This window comes from Protomyctophum parallelum (assembly GCF_964188405.1).
Source record: "Protomyctophum parallelum genome assembly, chromosome: 3".
In the NCBI taxonomy this organism is placed as follows: domain Eukaryota; kingdom Metazoa; phylum Chordata; class Actinopteri; order Myctophiformes; family Myctophidae; genus Protomyctophum; species Protomyctophum parallelum.
The window spans coordinates 41,927,155-41,952,543 of NC_139698.1; the positions used below are offsets into that span (position 1 = coordinate 41,927,155).

At 44.5% G+C, this 25,389-nt stretch overlaps 1 protein-coding gene across 2 annotated transcripts in view; it reads left to right on the plus strand.

The window, feature by feature from the left end:
• bbs9 (Bardet-Biedl syndrome 9) overlaps positions 1 to 25,389 on the plus strand; it is a 207,743-nt gene that overhangs the window by 32,973 nt on the left and 149,381 nt on the right. Inside the window, exons 9-15 of one of the 2 annotated variants that reach the window (XM_083760769.1) lie at positions 952 to 1,133; positions 2,280 to 2,356; positions 2,448 to 2,501; positions 2,616 to 2,718; positions 11,874 to 11,978; positions 16,742 to 16,756; positions 24,440 to 24,580. In XM_083760769.1, the coding sequence (XP_083616895.1) occupies positions 952 to 1,133; positions 2,280 to 2,356; positions 2,448 to 2,501; positions 2,616 to 2,718; positions 11,874 to 11,978; positions 16,742 to 16,756; positions 24,440 to 24,580 (677 nt within the window). The remainder of the gene's footprint in view (positions 1 to 951; positions 1,134 to 2,279; positions 2,357 to 2,447; positions 2,502 to 2,615; positions 2,719 to 11,873; positions 11,979 to 16,741; positions 16,757 to 24,439; positions 24,581 to 25,389) is intronic. The other variant, XM_083760770.1, reaches the window with a different exon arrangement.

Sequence of the window (25,389 nt, forward strand, 5' to 3'; positions counted from 1 at the left end):
AGCACACGAACGTGCACACACACATGCATGTACATTGCATCACTGCATTTCCTTTCCTTCACTCTCTCTTTTCCTTTCCCTATCTTAACCCTCTGTTCTCCCTCTCTCCTCTTCTCTCTCCATATCACATGATGTGATTCTATCATGCTTAGAACCCCCTGTGTTCTCTATACAGAATATAATACAGAGGTAACACGTCTAAAAAGATAACAAAACAATGTCCTGGGGACTTGTTTCCATTGTGGTCGTATACGTATTCAATTCATCTACACATAGCATAAAAAATAACACAATAATTCATGTCATCAACAAATACAAACACTATGTCTATGGGCTCTAATTCGTCCATGCTAAACCCCTTATCCCTAAACTTATTTGCCTTTTTTTTTTTTACTATTTTGGAAAACATTTTTGAATAGTTAATATAGCCAAACTACAAGCTCACAACTTGTCGATGTAGATCGGCTGGTTGAACTATTAAAACAATATTTTCAAAATTCAATTCAAAATTGGCCAAATAGTTTAGGGATAAGGGATTTAGCATGGACGAAAATAGAGCCCTACTGTATATGTACAGTTTGTTGGCCAATGGCCATGCAAAGAATATTAGTCGAGAGACTTTATTTAGCTTTAATCCATGATCCCATCTATGTTATTCTTACAGATGGTTGGTTTGATTTATATCTGCTGTCCCGATTAGTTTGTAGCAGTTACACTAATACTTTTCTTGGCATACTCTATTTACTTGACCTTGCTCTGTTTTTGGCTGACTAGAGTTCATACCATTTACTCCCATCTTTCCATTTTGGGCGTCTGATAAATTGTACATTGCTATCCTCCTCTCCTCTGTCTCTCTGTATCTCTCTCTCTCTCTCTCTCTCTCTCTCTCTCTCTCTCTCTCTCTCTCTCTCTCTCTCTCTCTCTCTCTCTCTCTAACTTTTCTCTGTTCAGGGAGCTGAAAGGGTTGGTGGTCACCCTGAGCTCTGATGGCCACCTCCAGTGCTCCTACATGGGGACAGACCCGTCCTTCTTCTCCACACCTAAGGTGGATGCCAGGGAGGCAGACTACGAGCAGGTGGACACTGAGATGAAGAGTCTTCAGAAGTACATCAGGGAGGCCACCAGGACTCAGGGTGGGTATCTCTAATATAAAAACAAATGGTAATCACTAGAGCTTCAGATAGATGAGCCTTCACGTTTTATTTTTAACCTTTATTTATGCAGGTAAATCCCATTGAGGTACAATCCATCTCCCCATCTATCAGGCTCACACAGGAACAATTAGAAGACATTACATCATCAAGATTTGTGATGAATAAACTGTGATTATAAGCAAACTGCAGCCATAGTAGAAAGTGCTACAACAGTTTTTCAAAGTCTTGATAGATACCTTTAAGACATAAAAAATGAAACGGTCACAGGAACCACTGTAACTTAGTAGGATATGAGCCAGCAAAAGTTCAGTTTAGAATGCGATTAACATGAGCTCATTTCTTTCTGAAACACACCAGACATTTACTAGGAGACATCATAAAACTAATTCTGTCACAATTTGAGAAAACGTCACAGCCTCTTCAAATGACGAATTAAAGACACCAGAACCTTCTCAAGATGACAAGCCAACAGCATTTTCTCACGTAAGACCATCGGGATACAGGAACAATCAAATAATACAGTACCAAAATCAAGAGGCAAGAGAAATATAATTCCTCTAAGACCCAGATAAAAGCTGCTTAGTTGTTAGAGACAGAGCCTGCAGATGATCAGGAAAACCAGAGCAGGGACTCAACTAGGGTGTAACATGAAGAAAGGAAGAATTGAATGTAGCCCATGGCACTGAAGGCGAGAAGATGAAAATATAGACCCCTTGATTGATCCCAGTAAACCTCAGGTATCGCTAGTAGCATAAGAGTCTGGTTCTAGACCTGAACTGCAATTGGCACTTTCACTCCACTTTAAACCATGTGTCTACTGATTCAGAGGTATGGTTTGCCCTCCTCCACAGCTTTTCCCAGATTGGGGAAACAACCAAGCCGATCACGATCAGTACGTTTTGGGGGCAGGACTAAAGTTGGTGCTGGCCTGTATACATCCTAGAGAGTGGCCTCATACATCCGTCACTAGCAATTGGTTTGGGACAGTTAACCCCCCAGGAAACGGCTATCAAGAATGCAATATCAGACTGAATAATAGAAAGACCATTCAGTCTGAACATCACACTAATAGGAGTGCGTTTATGATATGGCATGTGAACACCATTATGTTCCCATTACTCACAGATATCCTACCCAAATCGGACGGTGAGAACGACCTAACTGTTACAGCCACCGTCTCTTCAAGCATGGATAATCCATCTGTAAGTAAACAGACACCCTAACCATACAAACCCATACAAGAGCACAAACTTGCAAACTCATCTCGTTCCATTTGTTCCACTTTCCTTACAGCATTCTCTTATCCAAGACATTGACGGTTTGGCTGTACCCTCGGTCACCATCAAGGTACATTATACATTAATTTCCTCACCATACTGCCACGACACATGGAAATTCAATGATCTCTAAACGAATGTATATATTCTGTATATTCTGTCCATCTGTCTCTTGGCTGTCCAGGTGAAGGTGAAGGCCAGCAGTAGTCTGCAGGGTTCTAAGTTGACTGTCTGTGTCCAGCCCCCCCTGGTCGTCACACAGGACCAGTTTGTCCTGGAACCCATGGGTCAGTCCTCATTATCTCTTCAACCCTGTCTCTTGTTTCACAACAAAACATAGCACTATGTGCATTACATTACAAAACAGATTTTTTTTAAAACTTCAATCTCTTAACAACATTATTTTGTGAGGAACTTTTGTTATTGGTGGAGTAAGTACACTAAGTACACTAGCAGCCAGCCTGTATATTGCAGCCTCGCTCACTGCATTGTGATTTATACTGCTTTGTTCACAAACTACACACATAGCAGCTTAAAGCTTGGAAAGAGAGGCCATGCCGTTATTAAACTGTCTGGTTTATTTGTTCTTTCTTTTCATTTTTTTCCTCCTCTCACTTTCTCCCCCTCTTATACAGACATTGTTTATTCAATGACAGCTGCTGTTTCCTTTCCTGTTATCACATTAATATCCCTCTATCCTCCTCCATCATTAAACCAAAACAAACTGACTGATTGTGAGCGAGTGAATGTGTGAGTGAATTAGAGACATGCACTGTATTTCTCTGTATTTACAGTAGCCAAATCCTGTAGCTGCTGCAAGTCACCTTGACCAGACACAGTGGTAACTTTGATCTAAATTAAACATGCACCGCTTCAGAAGCCTTTCCAACTTCAAACAATGATACCTTATCAAGTGATTACAAATCTAACCATTAGCATTATCAAGCTATTAAGGCTGTCAATTTTCTTTTTTTATCAGATTAATCACAGATTAATCATTAATTTACTCATTTACAGCTGAGATTGCCTTTTGATGCCTTCTGGTCCAAACGCCCACAGCGCAGAGATCGCCTTTTCACGCTTTTTAAATATCAATTGATTACGGTTCACAACTGTGTTCTGTACTCACGCGTAACACTCCCGTAAATGAAAATTCTTCTGCTGCCCATGGGAAAGCAGTTTTTAGAATCGTGATATCTCGAATTTCTTTTTGTACCAAAACAAACATGATTTCTGGCTCATTTCTCTAAACGATATGATCCTCGGTTACAAAATGTATGTTTTGGATGAATGAAATAACATTCGCGGGACATGTTCATAGAGTATTAAAAGGATAGAGACTGATCTGGCGCGAAGCTCCGCCCCCCCCCCCCCCCCCCCCCCGCTATTCATGTCAGTGGAAGTTGCTCAGTGGCGTTTTGAAGCACCCGGAAGGACTGTCTATTTCCGCCTTTTTTCGCCGATTCAGCATTTGGGCACCAAAGTTTGGTGCCCAAATGCGGAAGTGCAACCGAGCGCTCAATGTTAAAGCCCAGCTGCACGGGGTTTCCTCGTCATGAATCCACGGGTCCGCGACCGTCCGCCTGCAGTCCTTCCTCTTACCACTAGGGTCCAGTGCTTCAACGTTGGAGTGCCTCACTGCCCCCTTGGACATGGCGGTTTTTCACTTCCTGACTCGCAGTTTTGAAACGGCTTTCAAACTAAGACAGTCTAACGTTGAAGTGGATGTAGCCACTAGATGGCAATGTTGGCGTTAAAGGAGTTAATCATGACTAATCACAATTCGTAACTATGCCCAAAATATGCCCAATTCATCTACGGTATATATATTCTTGTGGGAACTAAAAGATAAATTACTCTTTCTCACTGTCGCTGTTTCACTCGCTCTCACCCCGTTGTGCTTCGAGCCGACGACTACGTAAATTGCCACATGTTCTCTTTCCATATTGTTTGGATCTGTAAGCCATCAGATAACAGAGCGACGACTAGTGCAGAGTGGGTTTTATTATGGGACTGCAGTCATTAGGTGAGGGTCATGACTCATACGGGAAGGGGAAGGGCCAACATGTTTTCATCGATTTTAAAGTTCAGAATCGAAAATCGGTATTCCCCTACAGTCATGTGATGAACACGGACCTGTCCGCTTCCCTATATTCCATCCCCATTGGCTAAGATTGCCTTCCAAATTTTGCAAGATTGGTCCATTTTGAACAAAATGCCTCAAATGATGAACACAGGGTACAATTTTTCATGCACATTCCCACTATGCAGAGGAAGAAATGCCACTTGAAAATGTACACATCTGCCTCATGGTGGCGCTATAACTGGCCCATTCATGTTTTTACCTATAACTGCACCGATCTGTGTAAAACTTTGTATGCAGGAAAAGGAAAAACGTTTGACCTGAATTTTTCACATATGCTCTTTATAGCGCCTATTAATATAATATAATATATTAATTTATTTATTTTTTCTCATAAGCTCTTTCATGTGCATGTGCACAACCATATTATATGTTAAGAAACTGCACAGGGAGAGAGTGGTATTTCCTCACAAGGGGTTTAGTTAGTCAGTGTATTTTCTAACCATAATTGATGGATAAATAAACCTTTTACATTTACAGACATTGCGTAACAAGTTTTTCATAGCATATCAGGAAAATGGCTTAGTCCTATGTGGCAGTGTAAGTCTTCATCTTTCAACCTCCCTAACCCCATCATGCTTTACCTCAGAAAGCTCTGTGTTGTGAAATAGGAAACCAAGGGAAGAGAGAAATCACACATGCCAGACAAGATGATAGCAAAAACCTAACTTCCTCAATCACCAATATTGTGTAACAAACCTGTATTTGGTCACATTCTTTCGTAACATCTATTTCTTATCACTATCTATGCCATCCAATGCAAATAGAAATGCTCTTTTTGAAAGTGAACGTTTTCCAGGGGGAACCCCCCCCCCCCCCCCCCAATCCACTTCACCAGCTTCATTAAGCTATTTGCTTAGTGAGATGAAGAAGCTAGCTCAGTGCCCTCAGGTTAGACCTTGTTCTTGGCAGAAGCTTAGAACATTAGAATGTTTATGTTGCAGATCAAACCGAAGTCTTGCAGGTGAGTCATTGCACTGTAAAGTTCATATGAGAAAATAGAAGCTTTGTTTGTTGGAGTTTAGGCAGCGGTGAAACGGGTCAAATTCAGAAGCCGCACGCAGAAATACACATAAACACACATATACTTGCACGTGTGCGCGCAATGTGCGTGAGCGAGCGCACACGCACACACACACACACACACACACACACACACACACACACACACACACTTTTGCCCTCACTCTCGTCTCTCGTTCATTTAAACATAATCAGACACACATATGTCACATAAAAGTATGAGCAAGTATGCACACACACACACACACACACACACACACACACACACACACACACACACACACACTCTCTCTCTCTCTCTCTCTCTCTCTCTCTCTCTCTCTTGCACATAGTGAAGTATAGTGGTGAGTGGGTGTGTTTATGCCACCGCCTTTGTCTTCCTACACAGAAATCTGGCACTGGCCTCTACCAGTCAATCAACAGCTCTCCACTGGGAAACATGAGACCCAGTAAACGCACACACACACACACACACACACACACACACACACACACACACACACACACACACACACACACACACACACAGAAGCACTTACACTGATGCACATTCTCTCTTTCTTTTTCTCTCACTCACTCTCTCTGTCTCGCACACGCAGGGTTGAAGCCTAATACTCGAGTCTAGATATCGAGTGGTTTTCAAGCTAATCGTGTTGCATGGTTAGCTTGAAAATGATTTCAGCTCTCTATCTGTGTCAATCCTTCATACAGCTTCCTTCCATGTTTCCCTCCCCCCCCCCGTTTGGCCCAGATTGAACGGCATGGCGCGCTATAGCGTTTACAGGACCACCATGGCTGACCCTTAGCAGGCAGATTTGGCCCCAAACGGACCGTTTTACATCCGTTTAGCCAGTCTTTTTAATGGAAGCTGCGTGAGTTTAATAGACATTTAGTCTTGGCTCAGAGGTCCTGGCTCCCAGTCACACAAGCAGAGTGTTTAAAGGCCTGTGATCTAGTCCAGAAAGCAGCAGCTTGGCTTGTGTTCAGTAGAGGAAATGTTTGGTGATAGAGTGGCTATGTTTCATAACAACATATTTAGACACGCATGAATGCAAGCAGACACACAGACATGTTTGTAGAACAATACAGTAGAGACACATGCACACCAACTGTATGTGCAGACACACACACACACACACACACACACACACACACACACACACACACACACACACACACACACACACACACACACACACACACACACACACACCACACACACTCTGACACAGTAGTACATGCACAGATCACATCCACTTGTAATATGTTATCCTTTTCTCCTCCGTCTCTCTCCTCTCTCTCTCTCTGTCTCTCTCTCTCTCTCTCTCTCTCTCTCTCTCTCTCTCTCTCGCCTAATTATTTCTTCCAATACCAGCAACTTACACAGGCATCTCTATCTAACACACACACACACACACACACACACACACACACACACACACACACACACACACACACACACACACACACACACACACACACACAGAGCCAAGGTGCTATCTCTGTGTTTTTTCCCTGGGAACGGTGAAACCAGGCCTTTCCACTATAACAGCTGTGTGCGTGCGTGCAAGTGTGAGTGCATGCGCCACTACACTGTGAGTTTGGCTTGACTCTAACTGAGCCCCATGTGTCTTTGATTCCCTGCATGGTGCAGTTTGTCTCTGTTGCGCGTAACGTTACGTAAGCCTGTGTGAATGGTTCTGCATGTGTGTGTACACAGATTCATGTGCATGTGTGATACTCTAAATAAACAGTGCATACTGTATGTGAATGTGTGTGTGTGTGTATGTGACCTCAGAGTCTGCACACTTTTTTATTGTGTGCGTGTGTGTGTGTGTGTGTGTGTGTACATGCATGCGTGCGTGCTGTCCTGGTTAGGTTGGGGGGGTGGTGACTTTTATTGTTATTTCTCTCTTTATTCGTCTCAGATGGCTACCCAATCCCCTGTTCACCACACACTACCTCCTTTGTTCTCTCTCTTTCTCTCTGCCCCCTTTCTCTTCCTTTCTTTCTCTCTCTCTCTCTCTCTCTCTCTCTCTCTCTCTCTCTCTCTCTCTCTCTCTCTCTCTCTCTCTCTCTCTCTCTCTCTCTCTCTCTCTCTCTCTCTCTCTCTCAGGTCTCTATCTCTGTCTTTCTTCTCCTCGTTCTCTTCCCCTGTGCCTCTCTCTGTTCCTCTTTCTCTCTCTCTGGCTGCCACTCATCCTCTTCTTTGTCTCTCACCCCTTCCACTTTCCCTATCCCCCCTTTTCATTCATTTATTCTCTTCTCTTCTCTTCATTTTAATTTCTTTTTTTATTAATGCTTATACAGTATTTACCACAAGCACGCACACACCAACACACACACTTGGAAAACACATGATATCTGTAAAAAAAAAAAAGTAGTGATAGTTTGGTATTAATATGCACCAATGTGGAACTTAAGTGATGAACTCCAGCAAGGGATTACCAGGCCTTGTCTCCAACAATGACATATGCCTGCTGCCTTGATTACATTTGTACTTGGCTTACGCAGGATTGAGTTTGTATTACACTGATCTCTGCAATTCTTAAAAAACACCATGTAGTGCCAAAATATGTTTTTCAAAGGCATTTTATTTTGTCATCTGAGAGAGAAAGAGAGAAAGCAAGAGGGGGGATGATTTAACAAAGCTAATGAGCCGCTAAGCCACTGCAGTCAAGTTGTAGTCGGCTATACAGTAGAATAGTGGATGTTAGTAAGTAACCTGTAAACATGAGTTTAATGACTTTAATCAGCAGAATGTCAGAGCGACACTTTGCTTACATACTGTAATGTAAGTAAGTGCATTTTGAGTGAGCAGTTTTTAGCTCGAAACTGTATTTGGCTAAAAGTGACATTACTATCCATTACTATCCATCATTCTAATGTTGCAGTACATAATCTGTGTACAGCAACCATATATAAGTTCGAGTCACAACATTCGGTTTGTGTGCCTCTGATCCAGAGGGATAAGTATAATAGCACTGTGACTTGTTTACAGCTTTGATTTGATTTCATACAGGATGTAGAAGAGCGGAATTCTCACCACAAAACTATATGCACTCGCTTTCACTTGTGGAACAACAAATATTTGACCTTGAACTTCCTTGCCATCTAGCCTACAACAATATTTTATTTACTTTTTTCCTTTTTTTCCCCCTCCACCACTGCTGTATGTGGTTGGGAGCGAATAACCAGAAGTAAAATCAGCTGGAGTAGAGGGGGGGCTTTAAGTGTTTCAAGGGCATATCAACGGTAGTTGTTGATAAAGCATGTTATTCATTCACTTAGCCTGTCCAGATCTTCCCAGTGGGTTGAGAGACTCAGACAAGGTGGGAGGACCCCTACCCCAACACAAAGACAAGGTGGGAGGACCCCTACCCCAACACAAACATCACTGCTTTGTGTCCTTAGGCTGCTGTAGATGCTCTGCAGCCATGTGACCTTGGGCCTGACCTACAAAGGTCAACATTTAGCACCATTCTCATGTGCACACAAGATCCCCTGTGTACCGCAGCAACTGTCAAGAAGTATAATTAAACAACACACTCATACAAACGGCTAAAAGTAGCAGAATCTTTTCTCATGTGCCCATGAGTACTAATTGCTTATGCAAACAACCATATGAATAGCAGCTCAGACAATTTAGGCCCAAATTTAGACAATAAAGAGACAATGTTTCGCTGTTTCAGTTAGCTTTGTGATGTCTTTGTAAATTCTAAATGCTTTTAGTATTTAGCACAGCTTCTTGAATTTATGTAAATATTGATGGGTTTGTTAAAGACAAGATGCCAATGATACATTTTCACAGCGATACAATACATATCACATGGTTGACGATATTGCATGGACGATATTGGTTCATTATGGCGATACGATTCAATGATTCAATACAATTCAAATCGATATTTCGATATAGTTACCATATCGTTACACCCCTACAAGATACTGTATCTTCATGAAAAAACGCTACTTGATCTAGATAGGGGATTATGAAGTGACATTCATCCAATTTGGTGCAGTAAAATGTTACCATTGATAGAATATGACCTTCTCACATGTTTTAAATCTGACCTACTGGGGTATTTTGTTTGGTGAAAGGTCAAAGCAGAAACGTATGTGTTTATAATATTTTAAATTATAACCCCAGCACCACCATTTCACTATTAATGTCACCTAGAGCCCACCCCAGGGGGTGCACGTGATGCATGTTTGGGAATCCCTGATCTCTAGATCACCGCTGAGACATTTACTATATATATAAAGAATTCATGAATACATACTGTATGACTGACATTTTGCTTCCACTTTATTACAGCATGAATTATTTTTCTTGTCTGTTGCACATAGCAAGTAAACGACACTCTCACACACACACACACACACACACACACACACACACACACACACACACACACACATACACGCACGCACACAAACGGCTACACACTCTCCGTTCTCATCTGCCTGTGTGGTATACATCCACATCTCCACCCCTCTTGACCGTTGACCTCCTCTAAACAGTCAGTAGTCAACATGGAGATCACTTCAGTTTAACCTGAGCTGACAGCCACTTTACCTAACACCACGAGGAAAGCACACAATACCACCCAGAGAGAGAGAGAGAGGAGGGAGCAAAGTGGACAGGCAGAGCGAAAAAGAAGGAAATAAGCTTTAGATAAAGGAAGATAGTGTCAAATACAGTAGATTGAGTTATGCTTGTTTTATACTCTGTTACCTACCGGTGACGTGCATTATACTGTAGATCAGTAGCCTAGCTGATCTTTAATGTGTCACAATGTGAGCTTGTGGATATTTTCAGCATGGGACACAGCAGGTGCACAACAAAATAACACAGTAGGCCATAGTGAGCACTTATCTTCTGTTTCCTTATCTTATATAGCCTCGGAAACCCAGACGTTTTACTTAGCTTATAACGCTGCCAAAGAGCCTGTTAACACTTGAGACGGCTACCACCATCCCTACCAGGCCAATGTTTGCCCTTTGGGCTGTGAAGGAGAGGGAGGGAGGGAGGGAGGTAGAGGGAAGAAGTCAAGTTGTCAAGGGTGTCTGACAGTGTGGGGAAAGTCTTTCTTAATTTCTTTCTTTCCTCCTTTCCCCTTTTCTTTTATCTCTCTCTCTCGCTTCCTTTCTCTCCCTCCTTGTCTGGACAGGGGAGATGTGCTTGTGCTTTATCTGCTTTCATCTTCATCCTATTCATCTTCCCTTGCCTGCCAGGGTCTCTGCTTTTCCTCTCCTAACTTTGTCTTCAGTCGTCTTCTGCAGTTTCTGTCTATCCTCAAGTGGGCCTGTCTAGCCCTCGTCTGTTGTTTTTTAGTACCTTTTCGTGTGTGTGTGTGTGTGTGTGTGTGTGTGTGTGTTTTCTAAATGTGCTCAATGTGCTCTGGGGGAAAGGGAAAGTTTTCTCTTTTGACTGGATAGTGAAAATAGCCACGATGGTCATAATTGACAGGCCAACACCAATGGAAGAGAAACTACAACAAAAATGAACACACACACGCGCACGCACACATGCACACCTGTGCGCGTGCGTGCGTGTTTCGGTCACCTGCAGCCAGCCAAGCTCTAGAGTCAGGAACATCACGCCTCATTACTCCACCACACCACTCTGTGTTTATCCATTAGCTGAAACACATCCTTTACTCTCTTGCCTCGTCATATTTGATCCCTGCACTTTCTTTTGGCTTGTTTGCGCACTCTCTCTCTCTCTCGCTCTCTCTCTCTCTCTCTCTCCCTCTCGACCTCTATTTGTTTGTGTGTCTGTCTGTCTGTCTCCATTTCTGTCTTGTTTGTTTAGAGGTATTTGCAGGGAAGAGTCAAGTCATCACCTCTCTCCCATGCCACATATAGGCCTATGTTCTGTGTATGTGTTAGAGTTGTCCTGTTTAATGTTGTTTATCTACCTGTCTTCACCTCTTCTGTAGATGGTTGAGCATACAGTATGTGTTTTAAGCATAGCCGTATTTATGTACCGTGTGTGTGTGTGTGTGTGTGTGTGTGTGTGTGTGTGTGTGTGTGTGTGTGCGTGTGCGTGTGCGTGTGCGTGTGCGTGTGCGTGTGCGTGTGCGTGTGCGTGTGCGTGTGCGTGTGTGTGTGTGCGTGCGCGCATGCGTGTGCACACAGTACGCACGCATGCTCTAGTGCCTGATTAATGTTATTTGTGCCGCATCCTGTACTGCTTGTACATTGAGAAGCAAACTCTGCAAATGGATTGCATTGGTTATAATGTTAAAGTTCTTCATGTCATGTCTCTAGGTGTAGGTTCCACTACCATGGTGGCCTTCTCTGTTTTCCTCAATGGCCATTACCCCCCCGCTGACCTGACTGGAGACATCGCTGTGTCCTACAGCACCTCAACAGGTACGCACACGCACACACACACACACACACACACACACCACACACCACATACCACACACCACACACCACACACACATACACACACAAGCTCTACCAAAGGTAACTACACAACCTAAACCTCTACCAAAGGTAACTACACAACCTAAAGCTCTACCAAAGGTAACTACACAACCTAAACCTCTACCAAAGGTAACTACACAACCTAAACCTCTACCAAAGGTAACTACACAACCTAAAGCTCTACCAAAGGTAACTACACAACCTAAACCTCTACCAAAGGTAACTACACAACCTAAACCTCTACCAAAGGTAACTACACAACCTAAACCTCTACCAAAGGTAACTACACAACCTAAACCTCTACCAAAGGTAACTACACAACCTAAACCTCTACCAAAGGTAACTACACAACCTAAACCTCTACCAAAGTGGCCTTGCCAGTTCAACGCATGGCCAACTTACTGTACGCTGCCGAGGTCGCGTGATTTGCTGTCAACTGCCACTTGGGTGATGTCATTGTTGATGAATTGAATAGATTATAACATAGGACCACAATGGAAACAAGTCCCTGCAGGACCTTTTTCTGTTCCTAATATCCTTTTAGCCTTAATAACAGTTAATAACATCACATAGCAGCGTAATAATACAAGAATAAGATAAAACAGATTTAAGAGAGGCCTAAGATTTAAAAACATTGCAGGTGTCAAGTGACTTAAACAGATATAAACAAACATTACAATTATGGGATTAATGTCTGACTGTATCAATATAGTATTCAATCAATCAAAAGCAGTACTAGATGTGATTGGGGTTGGACTTCCATGTCCACCTTCCCATCATCCGCAGCCCTACTACTTGTAAATACGAGAAGGGTATGAGAAGGTTAACTCCAAAGGAACCTTATAACATAACTGACTTGTCTGATGCCACCTGGAAACGAACATGGCAGACCCTAGGATGCAGAAGAACCGACTCCCACCGAACCCTCCAAGCTGCACTGATTGTCCCAAAACAGTGCTAACTCCCTCCAAGCAGCTGGCTTTCAATACTTCTGGAAGGCATCACCCCCCCCCCCCCCCCCCCTTCAAACCAACAAAACCTGACTTTATTGAAACCAAATAGTCATAGGCCTCTTTCTATTTTTAAATGCTGATTTCACCACTGCCATAAAAAGGGAAAAAAGACATTGACATTTTTATGGTATTGTTTCTTTTGGACTGTATCTGTTTTGGCAGATCCCCGGTTGGCCCAAAGCCCCCTTCCCCAAAAGTACCTTAGTTGTGAAACGATTAGGAAACCTCAGACATTCAGGAGGGATTCTTTACTTCCCCCATTTTCTTCTTCTGTTGTGACGCTAAAAATAGGAAATAAATGGTGTCCTGGCCTGGATGCCTGGGGTGGGGCGGAATTGGATTGGTGGCTCTTGATTACGAAGGGCTGGGTTGGATTGGAGAGAAGTGTGGAGTTCATTAATGAGAGAGAGAGATGACAGCAGTAACATGCAGACCTACAGTCCATACAGTATGTATTATGATGGCACTCTAATATACACATACACCTGTCAAATGTGGCTAGTAATTCGTTTTTGCATTTTGGCAGGTAGCCAACCGTCATTGTGATGTCCTCTGATTCCATTGTAAAACCGAATTGTAAGTGACTTCTGAATGCCTCCAATGAACCACCCATTGTGGACAGAGGACATAATAATAATAATAATAAACCCTGCCGTCAGTGTCAACACATCCACACAACTCCTTTCAATATAAACGTGTGTTCACATGTGTATACTGTGTGTATGTGTGTAGAGAGACAGAAAAACAGAAAATGCATGAATGTCAGTGTCAGACCCTCTGGCAGTATGTTCCAGTCATGTTAATCTCCATTATGGCCTCCTCCTGTCCTCTCCTCCAGGAGGAATGTACCACACTCTCTCCTGCTCGCTCTCCGTTCCCACCCAGGGGTGATGATTATGCATTAACCCCCAGCCCTCAGGCTGCTGCCTCCCAACCTAAGCCCTACAAAGAGACTGACATTTAAGAGGACACTCCACTTCTCAAAACTTTCTGGCGTGTGTTTGTGTTTGTGTAGGGGTGGTTGTAGTAGTTACATTCTAGAAAGTTACTGTTCCTTCTTTATACTTTCCCCCATGCCCTGACAATAGCACGTATACTATGCACTTAATATTATACTGTACACTGAACAGGGTACAAGGAGTCTCATGACATTTACATGTACAGAATCAATCATTTGTTCATCACATACTCGTATAGCCTTTAGTCACAAAAACAATAAGAAAATAGCATTTGATCAATGCAAGCGACTGTGACGGCTGTTTTTGACATCCTGAAGCCGGATTTACACTTTGTCGCATTCCGAGAATTGCAGATCTACCGGCTCAAAATGTGTTACAAATTGGCTAGTTGCGTTGTGTAACACCAGATGCAACTAAGTAAATTAACCTTGAGTTCCTTCAGCTGCGAGGTCCTTTGCGGTGACAGTTCAACCTGCAGGTGGCCCTTTTAGCTTGGAGTTGGACTGTTTGAAAATAAAATCTCACAAGTACAGTACATGGTGCAGGGACCTGTACCAATGCAGGGCATACTGTACAAGTGTACATGGTGCAGGGACCTGTACCAATGCAGCACATACTGTACAGATGGCATACCATAAATATCAGTCAACACTGTATCATGTACATTCCTGTTTATGTAAGTTTACCTAGTCAATGGTACATTCATCTCTTACCCAGGAATCATGTGTGTACACATACACACGCACGCACACATGCGCACGCACGCACGCACACACACACACACACACACACACACACACACACACACACACACACACACACACACACCCCAATATATATAGCTATATAGCGTGTGTGTGTGTGTGTGTGTGTGTGTGGGAGGGAGGGAGAAAGGCAAGGTTTGGTTTGGGTAGAGAGACCCACAGTGTAAGTGCCGGAGAGAGAGATGTAGGTTGAAGTAAGCACTGTGGCAGTGGGAGAGAGAGAGAGAGAGAGAGAGTGAGCAGGAAGGAAGCATGGCTTTCATCAGAGTTAACAAAGCATGAAATACACAAGCAGGGCTCTGCGGCCCAGCCCGCCTCTGACTGACTCAGCACCACAAAGAGCGCCTTTCATTGGACGGGCCCGGGGAACCACCGGCAAACCTCTCCATCTGCTTCTCATTGGCCCGCCCAGGAATCACTCTCCCACCAATCAAATCAAAGGTTAATTAGCCAGCCGTTCCAACACGAGGAGAATTCACACTGAACGCGGGGTTGAGTTTCACTGCTGGCGGGCAAAAAAAGAGATGGAAAAAGAAAACACTTATCCGCAAAATATTTTCCAGGAATGAGGAAGAGAGAGGTTTTTTTTCTCTCTCATTGATGCCCATGTTTTTTTTCCTTTTTTGACAGGTCTCACGCTCCCACGGGCCATGAAACTCACAAATACTCACATACCGGCAACCCATTTCAAGAACAACATAAACCCCACCAAAATTGCCGTTACATGGCTGCAATAATTTGTCATTAAAGATAAAAAAAAATTCTTCATGTACAGTAAAGAATTAACACATGTGTCATGGCTTATGTTAAACTCACATTCCTTTTTTTTAACCACATGATATAACTCAGAACTTAAAAGGCATTTATATCATTTCTTTCCTCCAAAGTCATACCAAAGGATTTCTGGATTGATTTGAACATGTTTAAGTTCCAGGAAAGTGGAATCCCCACAGCTGCTTTAGTAGCTGGTAGAGGATGATAATGTGTCAGATTGTCAGTGTGCCCAGGGGAGAGCCCCCTCCTACACGTCCTCCTCCTCCAGAGGTTCAACCACCCTGAACAAACATGTTCCTCACTTAAGCCTGCTTTCTACTTGGTTGTACACCGCTGTTGCACAGCCAAAACAGCCAATGTACAAGATCACAATACACTCCAGCGTGACGTGTTGTGAGCTTGTTGATCTACTGAGCTGTACTGAGCTGCAGCACACATAATGCATGGCGTCACCAACTTGGGTTCTCTGCGTGTCATACAGTACCAGCTTGCAACCAAGTACTGTATATGCATTCTCAACTCAAGCGTTGCTTGTAGATCTGCTCATTTCATGTGATGGCCTACACGATGTGCAACCAAGTCTGAATCTGTCTTTCTGTCTGTGTCTGTCTTTCTTTCTGAATCCATCCCTTGTCTTTCCTCTCCGTCTGTTTCTCCATCACTCTCTAATCGCGTGTGTGTGTGTGAGACTGTGTGTGTGTGTGTGTGTGTGTGTGTGTGTGTGTGTGTGTGTGTGTGTGTGTGTGTGTGTGTGTGTGTGTGTGTGTGTGTGTGTGTGTGTGTGTGTGTGTGTGTGTGTGTGTGTGTGTGTGTGTGTGTGTGTGTGTGTGTGTGTGTGTGTGTGTGTGTGTGTGTGCGCGTGGGAGGGGTGCGGACGTTGGGAAATAGAGGATGAAAGAGGGTTGACAGGGTGGATGGAGGAGAGGAAACATGTAGAGAGCATGTGGGGAACATGGTGCAGAAAGGAAGAAGGGAGAGTATGGAAGCATGTGGCGAGCTGTAAAAGAAACAAAAGAACATAAACACAAAAAATGGGGAAACTGTGTGTGTGTGTGTGTGTGTGTGTGTGTGTGTGTGTGTGTGTGTTTATGTGCATGTTTGTGTGTTTCAGCTTGTACTTTTGTCTGATCTGGGTTCTTGTTTTTCTTCCCTCTTGCCTCTTCTTCTCTTCTCGTCTGACTCGACTCTTACAGAGCTCAACCCTACAGGTAAGAGCTGAGTAGTCCTTGTTACACCAGTAGAGGTAGTAGTTGGGTCTCGCACGCACACGCGCACGAGGGCACACACACACACACACACACACACACCGAGTTCTGTATATACAGGAAGAGACCGCGGCCTACTGTTTATGTTCCTGTAACATGATAGCTGAGAAGATGTGTGCGTGCGTGCGTGCGCGCGCACACACTGTACACAGTCACACACACACACACACACACACACACACACACACACACACACACACACACACACACGTGTAAAGCCTGCAGGCTACGAGGCTTTGAAAAGTGCCAAAGAGACTTCATGAGCCTCTCAAAGAATCATATCACATCAATTCCCACTCCCATACTTCCCATTCCCTCTATAGAGTAGGTAAATACAGCCCAGTTATCTTATACTGTGTATATTGGTTGTGCTTTCACAGAAATACCACTGTTTGAAGTATTACTCATGGCTGTATCATTTTACATAGACACACAGTAGATCCATGTGTGCACACAATGTTGAGAGCACGCACACACGCACGCATACGCACACTCACTCACTCTCTCTCTTTCTCACACACACACACACACACACACACACACACACAGACACACACACACAGACACACACACACACACACACACACACACACACACACACACACACCATCCCACAGTCTACTGTATGTAGTCTGTAGTCCAATAGCAGTGTTCCTAGTACTCAGCCAGTGTTTGTTTTAGTCTGTCTGTGTTTGTGTGCTTTGATACAGAGTAGGATGTCCTGCTATATAGCAGGATTAGAGACTTTTCAGTAGTGTACGCACGCGCACGCGCACACACACACACACACACACACACACACACACACACACACACACACACACACACACACACACACACACACACTGTTAAAGCCACAGGTGGAAAAAAGTCAACCATACAGAAAGCACAAGGAATATGCAGTCACACAAAACACAGAAACCCTTTCTCATGTTTTCTGTAGCTCTCTCTTAAACACACACACGCACGCGCGTGCACGCGCGCACACACACACGCATGCACGCACGCACACACACACAGTACCGATCTGACATCACTGCAAGCCCAGATCTACTGGTGCTCTGTTGAAATAAATCCTGTGGTTAGAGACAGACTATACATCATGGATGCATGCACACACTTAACATGGCATCAGAGTCATGGTACTTACAGGTAGGTAACTACAATGACCTCACTGATGTAATCAAGTGAGTGGCAGCAGCAAACAACGTTTATCAACGTTTATTACTAATCTTTAAAATTTCAATTATCAAGAATCAACTTTATTGTCAGTGGTTTGCAGGTGTATTGAAGTGCGTGATTTTTGAGTGGTGCAACCACTCCAAGGAACACCAATGTCCGTGACTATGTGACTGTGTTACTATGTGACTATGTTTGTGTTAACCTATGTGACTAGGAGCACCAGTATGACTATGAGTACCAGTAGGGGCGCTGTTGTGCCAGAAACAGAGAGAGAGAGAGATAGTGCTGCACTGTTGCCTGCTCATCTTACATAAGCTCCATTTAGTTGTTTTTCAGAAAGGGAGAATAAGAAAAGGGTGGGGGGAAAGGGATAACAGGGAGAAAATATCAAACATTCACCATATTATTCAAACGGTGGCCATTTTGCTATTAAATGAACTAGAGCGGTGCCCGTTGGGCACTGGCCTACTTGGAACGATGCAAGTTGGAAATGAATGCCCCACCCACTTAATTATGTCTGTATCCCTTTTATGCCCATATATGAAATTCTTTGTCAGGAATGCCCAAATATGGAGTCTATACAGATGTCGGAACAATGATCGTGATGTCAGAACAGGCCAACTCCATATATGGAGATATATGGGTGATCACTTCCAGAGCCCGGGCAGAGGCTTTTGTGCTGTTTCTGGACAACCGGCTCTCTGACGAACTCGACACCGGGCACTGCACTCCCTGTGGGGGTGTGGAACACATGTGTCGAATTTAAAGTCGGTGGGGCTAACGGTTCTCTAGTTACGTGGATTACAGACGTACATACAGTACAGTACGTACACACATAGACCCTATTCCCAACCCACAAATATGACATGAGAGCAAAATGGCCACTGTGTGAATACACTGTAGTCATTAAAGAAGCCTGTGAAAGAGAACATAACAACTACTAGTACTATCTACTGTACATACGGTATCTTACAATAAATGCACAGAATCTCTGTACAGTATCATGTGTCTGTAATCCACGTATCTCGGATATTGCATAACAGGGTGGGGCATGCATGCCCTATTTGGATTGTTCTCAACTTTCATCGTTCCCGAGTAGGCCCGTGCCCAACGGACACTGTTCTAGTATGGACAAAGCATAACGACCAGCACATACCATATGTGAGGTAAAACATGAAGTGGTAATTATCATTCTTACTGAGACTCTGAGATTGTAATAGTGTAGTAATAGTTCATCACTGTTGTAGTACAATATGGAGCCCACAATGAGCCAATAGAATCACCTCATCTGATTTAATACACAGGGATACAAGGTCAGGCACTGTCTGACACAAAACAATCCGTCTGTAACATAAGGAAACCTGTGCTGCTCTACTGCTGAGAATGCCACGTTAAGGGTCTCAATAACATGCAACGGAAAACAGTTCAAATACTGCACAGTACTGACTGAAACAGTATATCAGTGTAGTGTGATATCCCCAAACATACTGTACAAACTTACTGCCAAATGCACCATGATGTAAGTTGTAAGCTTGATTTATAGAGTACCTGACGTCAAGTGAAATACACACACAGAGATTTTGTGAATTAATACAAGGATAAGAATGTATTAAATATATAGCCTTTACAGGCCACGGCCCCCCAAAATAATAATCATATTTGAACACCCTGACAAGCACTTGGAAATGTATGAGTTGAGGCATTACATTTTGTTTGACTTGGTTCCATAGATACATATTGTGATCTACATCTACAAGCGAGATATTGTGAACCCACAAGTTGAGAACCACAGCTGTGTAGATCTGTGATTTAATGTTTATATTTAATAATGCTATTGGGAGCACAGGTACAGATTATTTAAAAAGTAAGTGAAATAAGGACATAATGTATGATTGTGAACACATCTTGTATTCATTTCCAATGGTGTAACTATGAAGAGCAGTATTGTAACTATTACCACAACCAATATTCTAATGTTGTGTTGAAAAGCGTTTACAGATGTGCGTTGATGCAAAGTAGATGCAGGGATGTGTTGCAAATGACACATGCTTTATATCATGCTAATATGGTGTACTGTACTGTATATGAAATCATAGGAGCCGCAGGTATTGTACCATGCACGCATGCATGCACACACGCATGTTGTCGTGTAGCTCTGCAGAGTGTATCTAAATGGATGAATCCTCCTCAGAATTTTATTAACTATCTATAAGCATTAAGTAACACTGGTTAAAGACTAGATTGTAAAGTAATTTTCTGACTTTCTATTTAAAGGACATTCAAGCTTGTAGCCTACTAGTAAAAATTAGAAGAAATACCTGAAACATCACTTAGACATAAACATCACTTAGTAATAAGGAAGTCAGAATAAATAATGAACATATTAGTTAATAAATAGTATAGGCCTACACATACCTGTACATAGAGCTCCTCATGGATTCAAAATGACGGACCCAAACCCTAATGGACCCCTGAAATTGGTTCTGAGATCCAAGTGGAACAAAAAATAAGAAGAAAGACGCCCCCGCGGCAACCATTATTTAATGGAATGACATTCAATTGCATGTTTTCACCTCGATGATTAAGTAAAGTATAATCCATAATCACTCACACCATTGAGTCCACAGAGGTTTGATGGCTTTGTGTGTGCGTGCTCTCTCGGCATGGGGAATAACTTTGTTCCCCCACCTATACTGCGCTGCAGTAGTCTAATCTGATGCCTGGTCAGCCAATCACAGCCAGAGTCCAGCGGGCATCTGCTGTTTTCACACCTATAGCCAGCATACAAAGAAAGATGATTTGTGTATTTAAGGGACACTTCACCCCTTTTGCAACCAGATCTTATTTTAATGATGTTTGGGAGACAAGAAACACGTTTTTGGGGGTTTTCATGTGGGTAATATGTGTTTTTAGATATTTTAGTATAGGACACTATGGGCTCACTTTCTTCCTGGACTACAATACCAGTGCCGGGACGGGAAAAATAAAGAAATACATTGACCAGTCATCCCCCAATAGTGCGTGGACATTCAGACCCTTCTGACTCCCCCTGACACACACACACACATACACACACACACACACGCACTCTGCAGGTAAATCCCAGTGATGAAGGCTGTAATTTCACGGAGCCTTGGCAGAGCCTGGGAATATACACAGTGGAACAAGACCAGATACACACACACGCACACACACGCGCGCGCGCACATGCACACACACACACGTGACTTTTGAAGGGCTGTAAACTTGAGATGGAATTTTTTTTCTCCTGGCCTCTTTACTACAGTATACCCACATCCTTCCATCTCTCTTCTGTTCTTCCTTATCCCCTTCTCCTCATTCATCCCTTTCTCATTCTCCATCCATTTGTTTTTGTTTAAATGTTATTGTTTTACATTCTTTGGTTTTTTAAAGGTGACAGAGATATGTTTTGCCCGTGTGTGTGTGTGTGTCCATTTCCGTCTTGTTTGTATAGAGGTATTTGCAGGGAAGAGTCAAGTCATCACCTCTCTCCCATGCCACATAATAGGCCTCGTGTGTGTGTGTGTGTGTGTGTGTGTGTGTGTGTGTGAGAGACTGTGTGTGTGTGTGTGTGTGTGTGTGTGTGTGTGTGTGTGTGTTTGTGTGTGAGAGACTGTGTGTTGCTCTTCACCTTTTAGCGACAGATATTTTTTGTGCTCACTGCCAGTGGATCAATACCAACTCCATTTTCAAGTTTTTCAAGCTTATCGGGGTGGCACTCTACAAACCTGCTTGTATGTTTTGGTCTATCACTCTTAATTGAACATACATTATATTACATATTTAGGAATATTATACTCATTATTTCACCTCTAACTCCATATCAGCCTCTGTACTTCTTGTCCTCCCACTTATTATCTATTTTATTGTGGCTAAGGTTTTATTTCTAGCACCCTTAGCACACCCCCTGCTTTGCACACACTTATGGTCAACCTCCCCTCCCCTCATCTCCCCTAGTCTCTCCTCTCCTCCTCTCCTCTGGTCTCCTCTCATCTCCCCTGGTCTCTCCTCCCCTCCTCTCCTCTGGTCTCCCCTCATCTCCCCTGGTCTCTCCTCTCCTCCTCTCCTCTGGTCTCCTCTCATCTCCCCTGGTCTCTCCTCCCCTCCTCTCCTCTGGTCTCCTCTTATCTCCCCTGGTCTCTCCTCCCCTCCTCTCCTCTGGTCTCCTCTCATCTCCCCTGGTCTCTCCTCCCCTCCTCTCCTCTGGTCTCCTCTTATCTCCCCTAGTCTCTCCTCCCCTCCTCTCCTCTGGTCTCCTCTTATCTCCCCTAGTCTCTCCTCCCCTCCTCTCCTTTGGTCTCCTCTCCTCTCATCTCCCCTGGTCTCTCCTCCCCTCATCTCCCCTGGTCTCCTCTCATCTCCCCTGGTCTCCTCTCATCTCCCATGGTCTCTCCTTCCCTCCTCTCCTCTCCTCTGGTCTCCTCTCATCTCCCCTGGTCTCTCCTTCCCTTCTCTCCTCTTCTCTGGTCTCCTCTCATCTCCCCTGGTCTCTCCTCCCCTCCTCTCCTCTGGTCTCCTCTCCTCTCATCTTCCCTAGTCTCTCCTCCCCTCCCCTCCTCTCCTCTGGTCTCCTCTCCTCTCATCTTCCCTAGTCTCTCCTCCCCTCCCCTCCTCTCCTCTGGTCTCCTCTCATCTCCCCTGGTCTCTCCTCCCCTCCTCTCCTCTGGTCTCCTCTTATCTCCCCTGGTCTCCTCTCCTCTCATCTCCCCTAGTCTCTCCTCCCCTCCTCTCCTCTGGTCTCCTCTCATCTCCCCTGGTCTCTCCTCCCCTCCTCTCCTCTGGTCTCCTCTCATCTCCCCTGGTCTCTCCTCCCCTCCTCTCCTCTGGTCTCCCCTCATCTCCCCTGGTCTCTCCTCCCCTCCTCTGGTCTCCCCTCATCTCCCCTCGTCTCTCCTCCCCTCCCCTCCTCTCCTCTGGTCTCCCCTCCTCTCCTCTGGTCTCCTCTCATCTCCCCTGGTCTCTCCTCCCCTCCTCTCCTCTGGTCTCCCCTCATCTCCCCTGGTCTCTCCTCCCCTCCTCTCCTCTGGTCTCCCCTCATCTCCCCTGGTCTCTCCTCCCCTCCTCTCCTCTTGTCTCCTCTCCTCTCATCTTCCCTAGTCTCTCCTCCCCTCCCCTCCTCTCCTCTGGTCTCCTCTCATCTTCCCTAGTCTCTCCTCCCCTCCTCTCCTCTGGTCTCCTCTCATCTCCCCTGGTCTCTCCTCCCCTCCTCTCCTCTGGTCTCCTCTCATCTCCCCTGGTCTCTCCTCCCCTCCTCTCCTCTGGTCTCCTCTCCTCTCATCTTCCCTAGTCTCTCCTCCCCTCCCCTCCTCTCCTCTGGTCTCCTCTCCTCTCATCTTCCCTAGTCTCTCCTCCCCTCCCCTCCTCTCCTCTGGTCTCCTCTCATCTTCCCTAGTCTCTCCTCCCCTCCCCTCCTCTCCTCTGGTCTCCTCTCATCTCCCCTGGTCTCTCCTCCCCTCCTCTCCTCTGGTCTCCTCTTATCTCCCCTGGTCTCCTCTCCTCTCATCTCCCCTAGTCTCTCCTCCCCTCCTCTCCTCTGGTCTCCTCTCATCTCCCCTGGTCTCTCCTCCCCTCCTCTCCTCTGGTCTCCTCTTATCTCCCCTGGTCTCCTCTCCTCTCATCTTCCCTAGTCTCTCCTCCCCTCCTCTCCTCTGGTCTCCTCTTATCTCCCCTGGTCTCTCCTCCCCTCCTCTCCTCTGGTCTCCTCTCCTCTCATCTTCCCTAGTCTCTCCTCCCCTCCTCTCCTCTCCCTTCCCTCCTCCAGAAGCTTGAACTAGAAATTTATTTTACAACCAAAACAATCCTCCAGAAACATCGCCTCGGTCTCGGGAGATGTTGATGTTGAGTCTCGAGTTCCTTTAGCACAATCCAATGTGCATGAAATATGAATATCTCCAATGTTTGCCGTGTTAATAAACCCAGGGGAGGATTGTTTGGAGAGTAAGCCGTAGCGTTGATGTTTCTATCCTGTCTAATTTGCCGCGAGGGATCCGGGTGGAGGTGGGCGCCACTTAAAGAGGAAGTGGGCTGTGTTCTTAGCCTTGTTTGCAGGGAAGGAGCGACAAGGGAGATGTTGGAACCTCTGTTGTCTTTGGGCTCCCAACCTGGAATCCAAGGCCCTGCAGGAGCCATTATTTACCTTTTAGAGCAATGAGTTTGTCTGTCTGACATTGTTGTTAAACACGATATAATGAAAGTCTGTCTATTACTATTGTTTCCGTTTGTCTCAAACTATACATTCTATGCATCTGGCATAATGTGACATACAGGAATAGCGTATGCATACTGTATTATATGTGTAGTGCGTGCGAGTGAGTGAGCGACACACTCAGTCAACCCAGAACTGGCCCTTTCTAAGTGAACAGCAGAACAACACACTCATACACACTCCATGATGTGGTCTCACTCCTCTGTCTCTCTTGTCAGGTGTTCCCCGAGTGGTTCAGTGTCAATTCTCTCTGCCGCTGCTTCTGGTCTGTCTGCCCTCCTCTCCTGCCAAGAGCGCCCAGTACAAGATCACTGTGGACACCAACAAACCTCCTGTCAACCTCAACACAGTCTTCCCAGGTAACCTCCTGTCCATTTCAACAGTCTTCCCAGGTAACAGAGAGAGAGAGAGAGAGAGAGAGAGACATGTAGAGACTCCCTGCCTATAGGATTCCCTTGAGGTGGTCCGAGGAGGGGGTCTCCAGCTAAATTATTGAAAGTTAGGATCCGATTGGACCTGGATGGGGCTGTAACTCAGAGAGTACAAATGAAACCAAATTAACATACACGTCCATTTGGTTCAGGTACCACAGATAAACATATATAGGTATATAACACTAGGATCCTTGAAATTAAAAAGTTCAGAATCACAGAGAGAGAGAGAGGCGGGAGGGGGGGAGGGGACTCAGCCGAGAGAGGAATACAGAAACATGCTATTTAATAATTTGTGTTTAATCATTTAATCGTTTTAATGATTTAATGATTTAATTTAATGATTAATAATTTAATCGTTCGTCTACTTGTCTGTTTATGGGTGGACAGTTACAGTTTTTTTTTTGTGTGTGTGGTTCAGCCCTGACAATCCTGATCCTGTTCCCATAGTTATTATCAGACATCTACACTACAGTCTAGCTCTGGTGTCTCCACACACTCTACTGTCTACTCTGACAGGCACACACTAACCAGTAAGACGTCTAAGGGAGAGAACTTGAACCGATGTCGCGTCCACGCATCTGCCTTGTTGACGGCAGACTGCTGGGCGAGCGCTGGCGCTTTGGCATGGGGGGGTCAGATCAACATATGGAATAGAATCTGTACTGGCCATATAAGGAGCATGTCTTGAGTGTACAGGGTTTGATGAGGTCAGATCAACATATTGAATGTCAGGT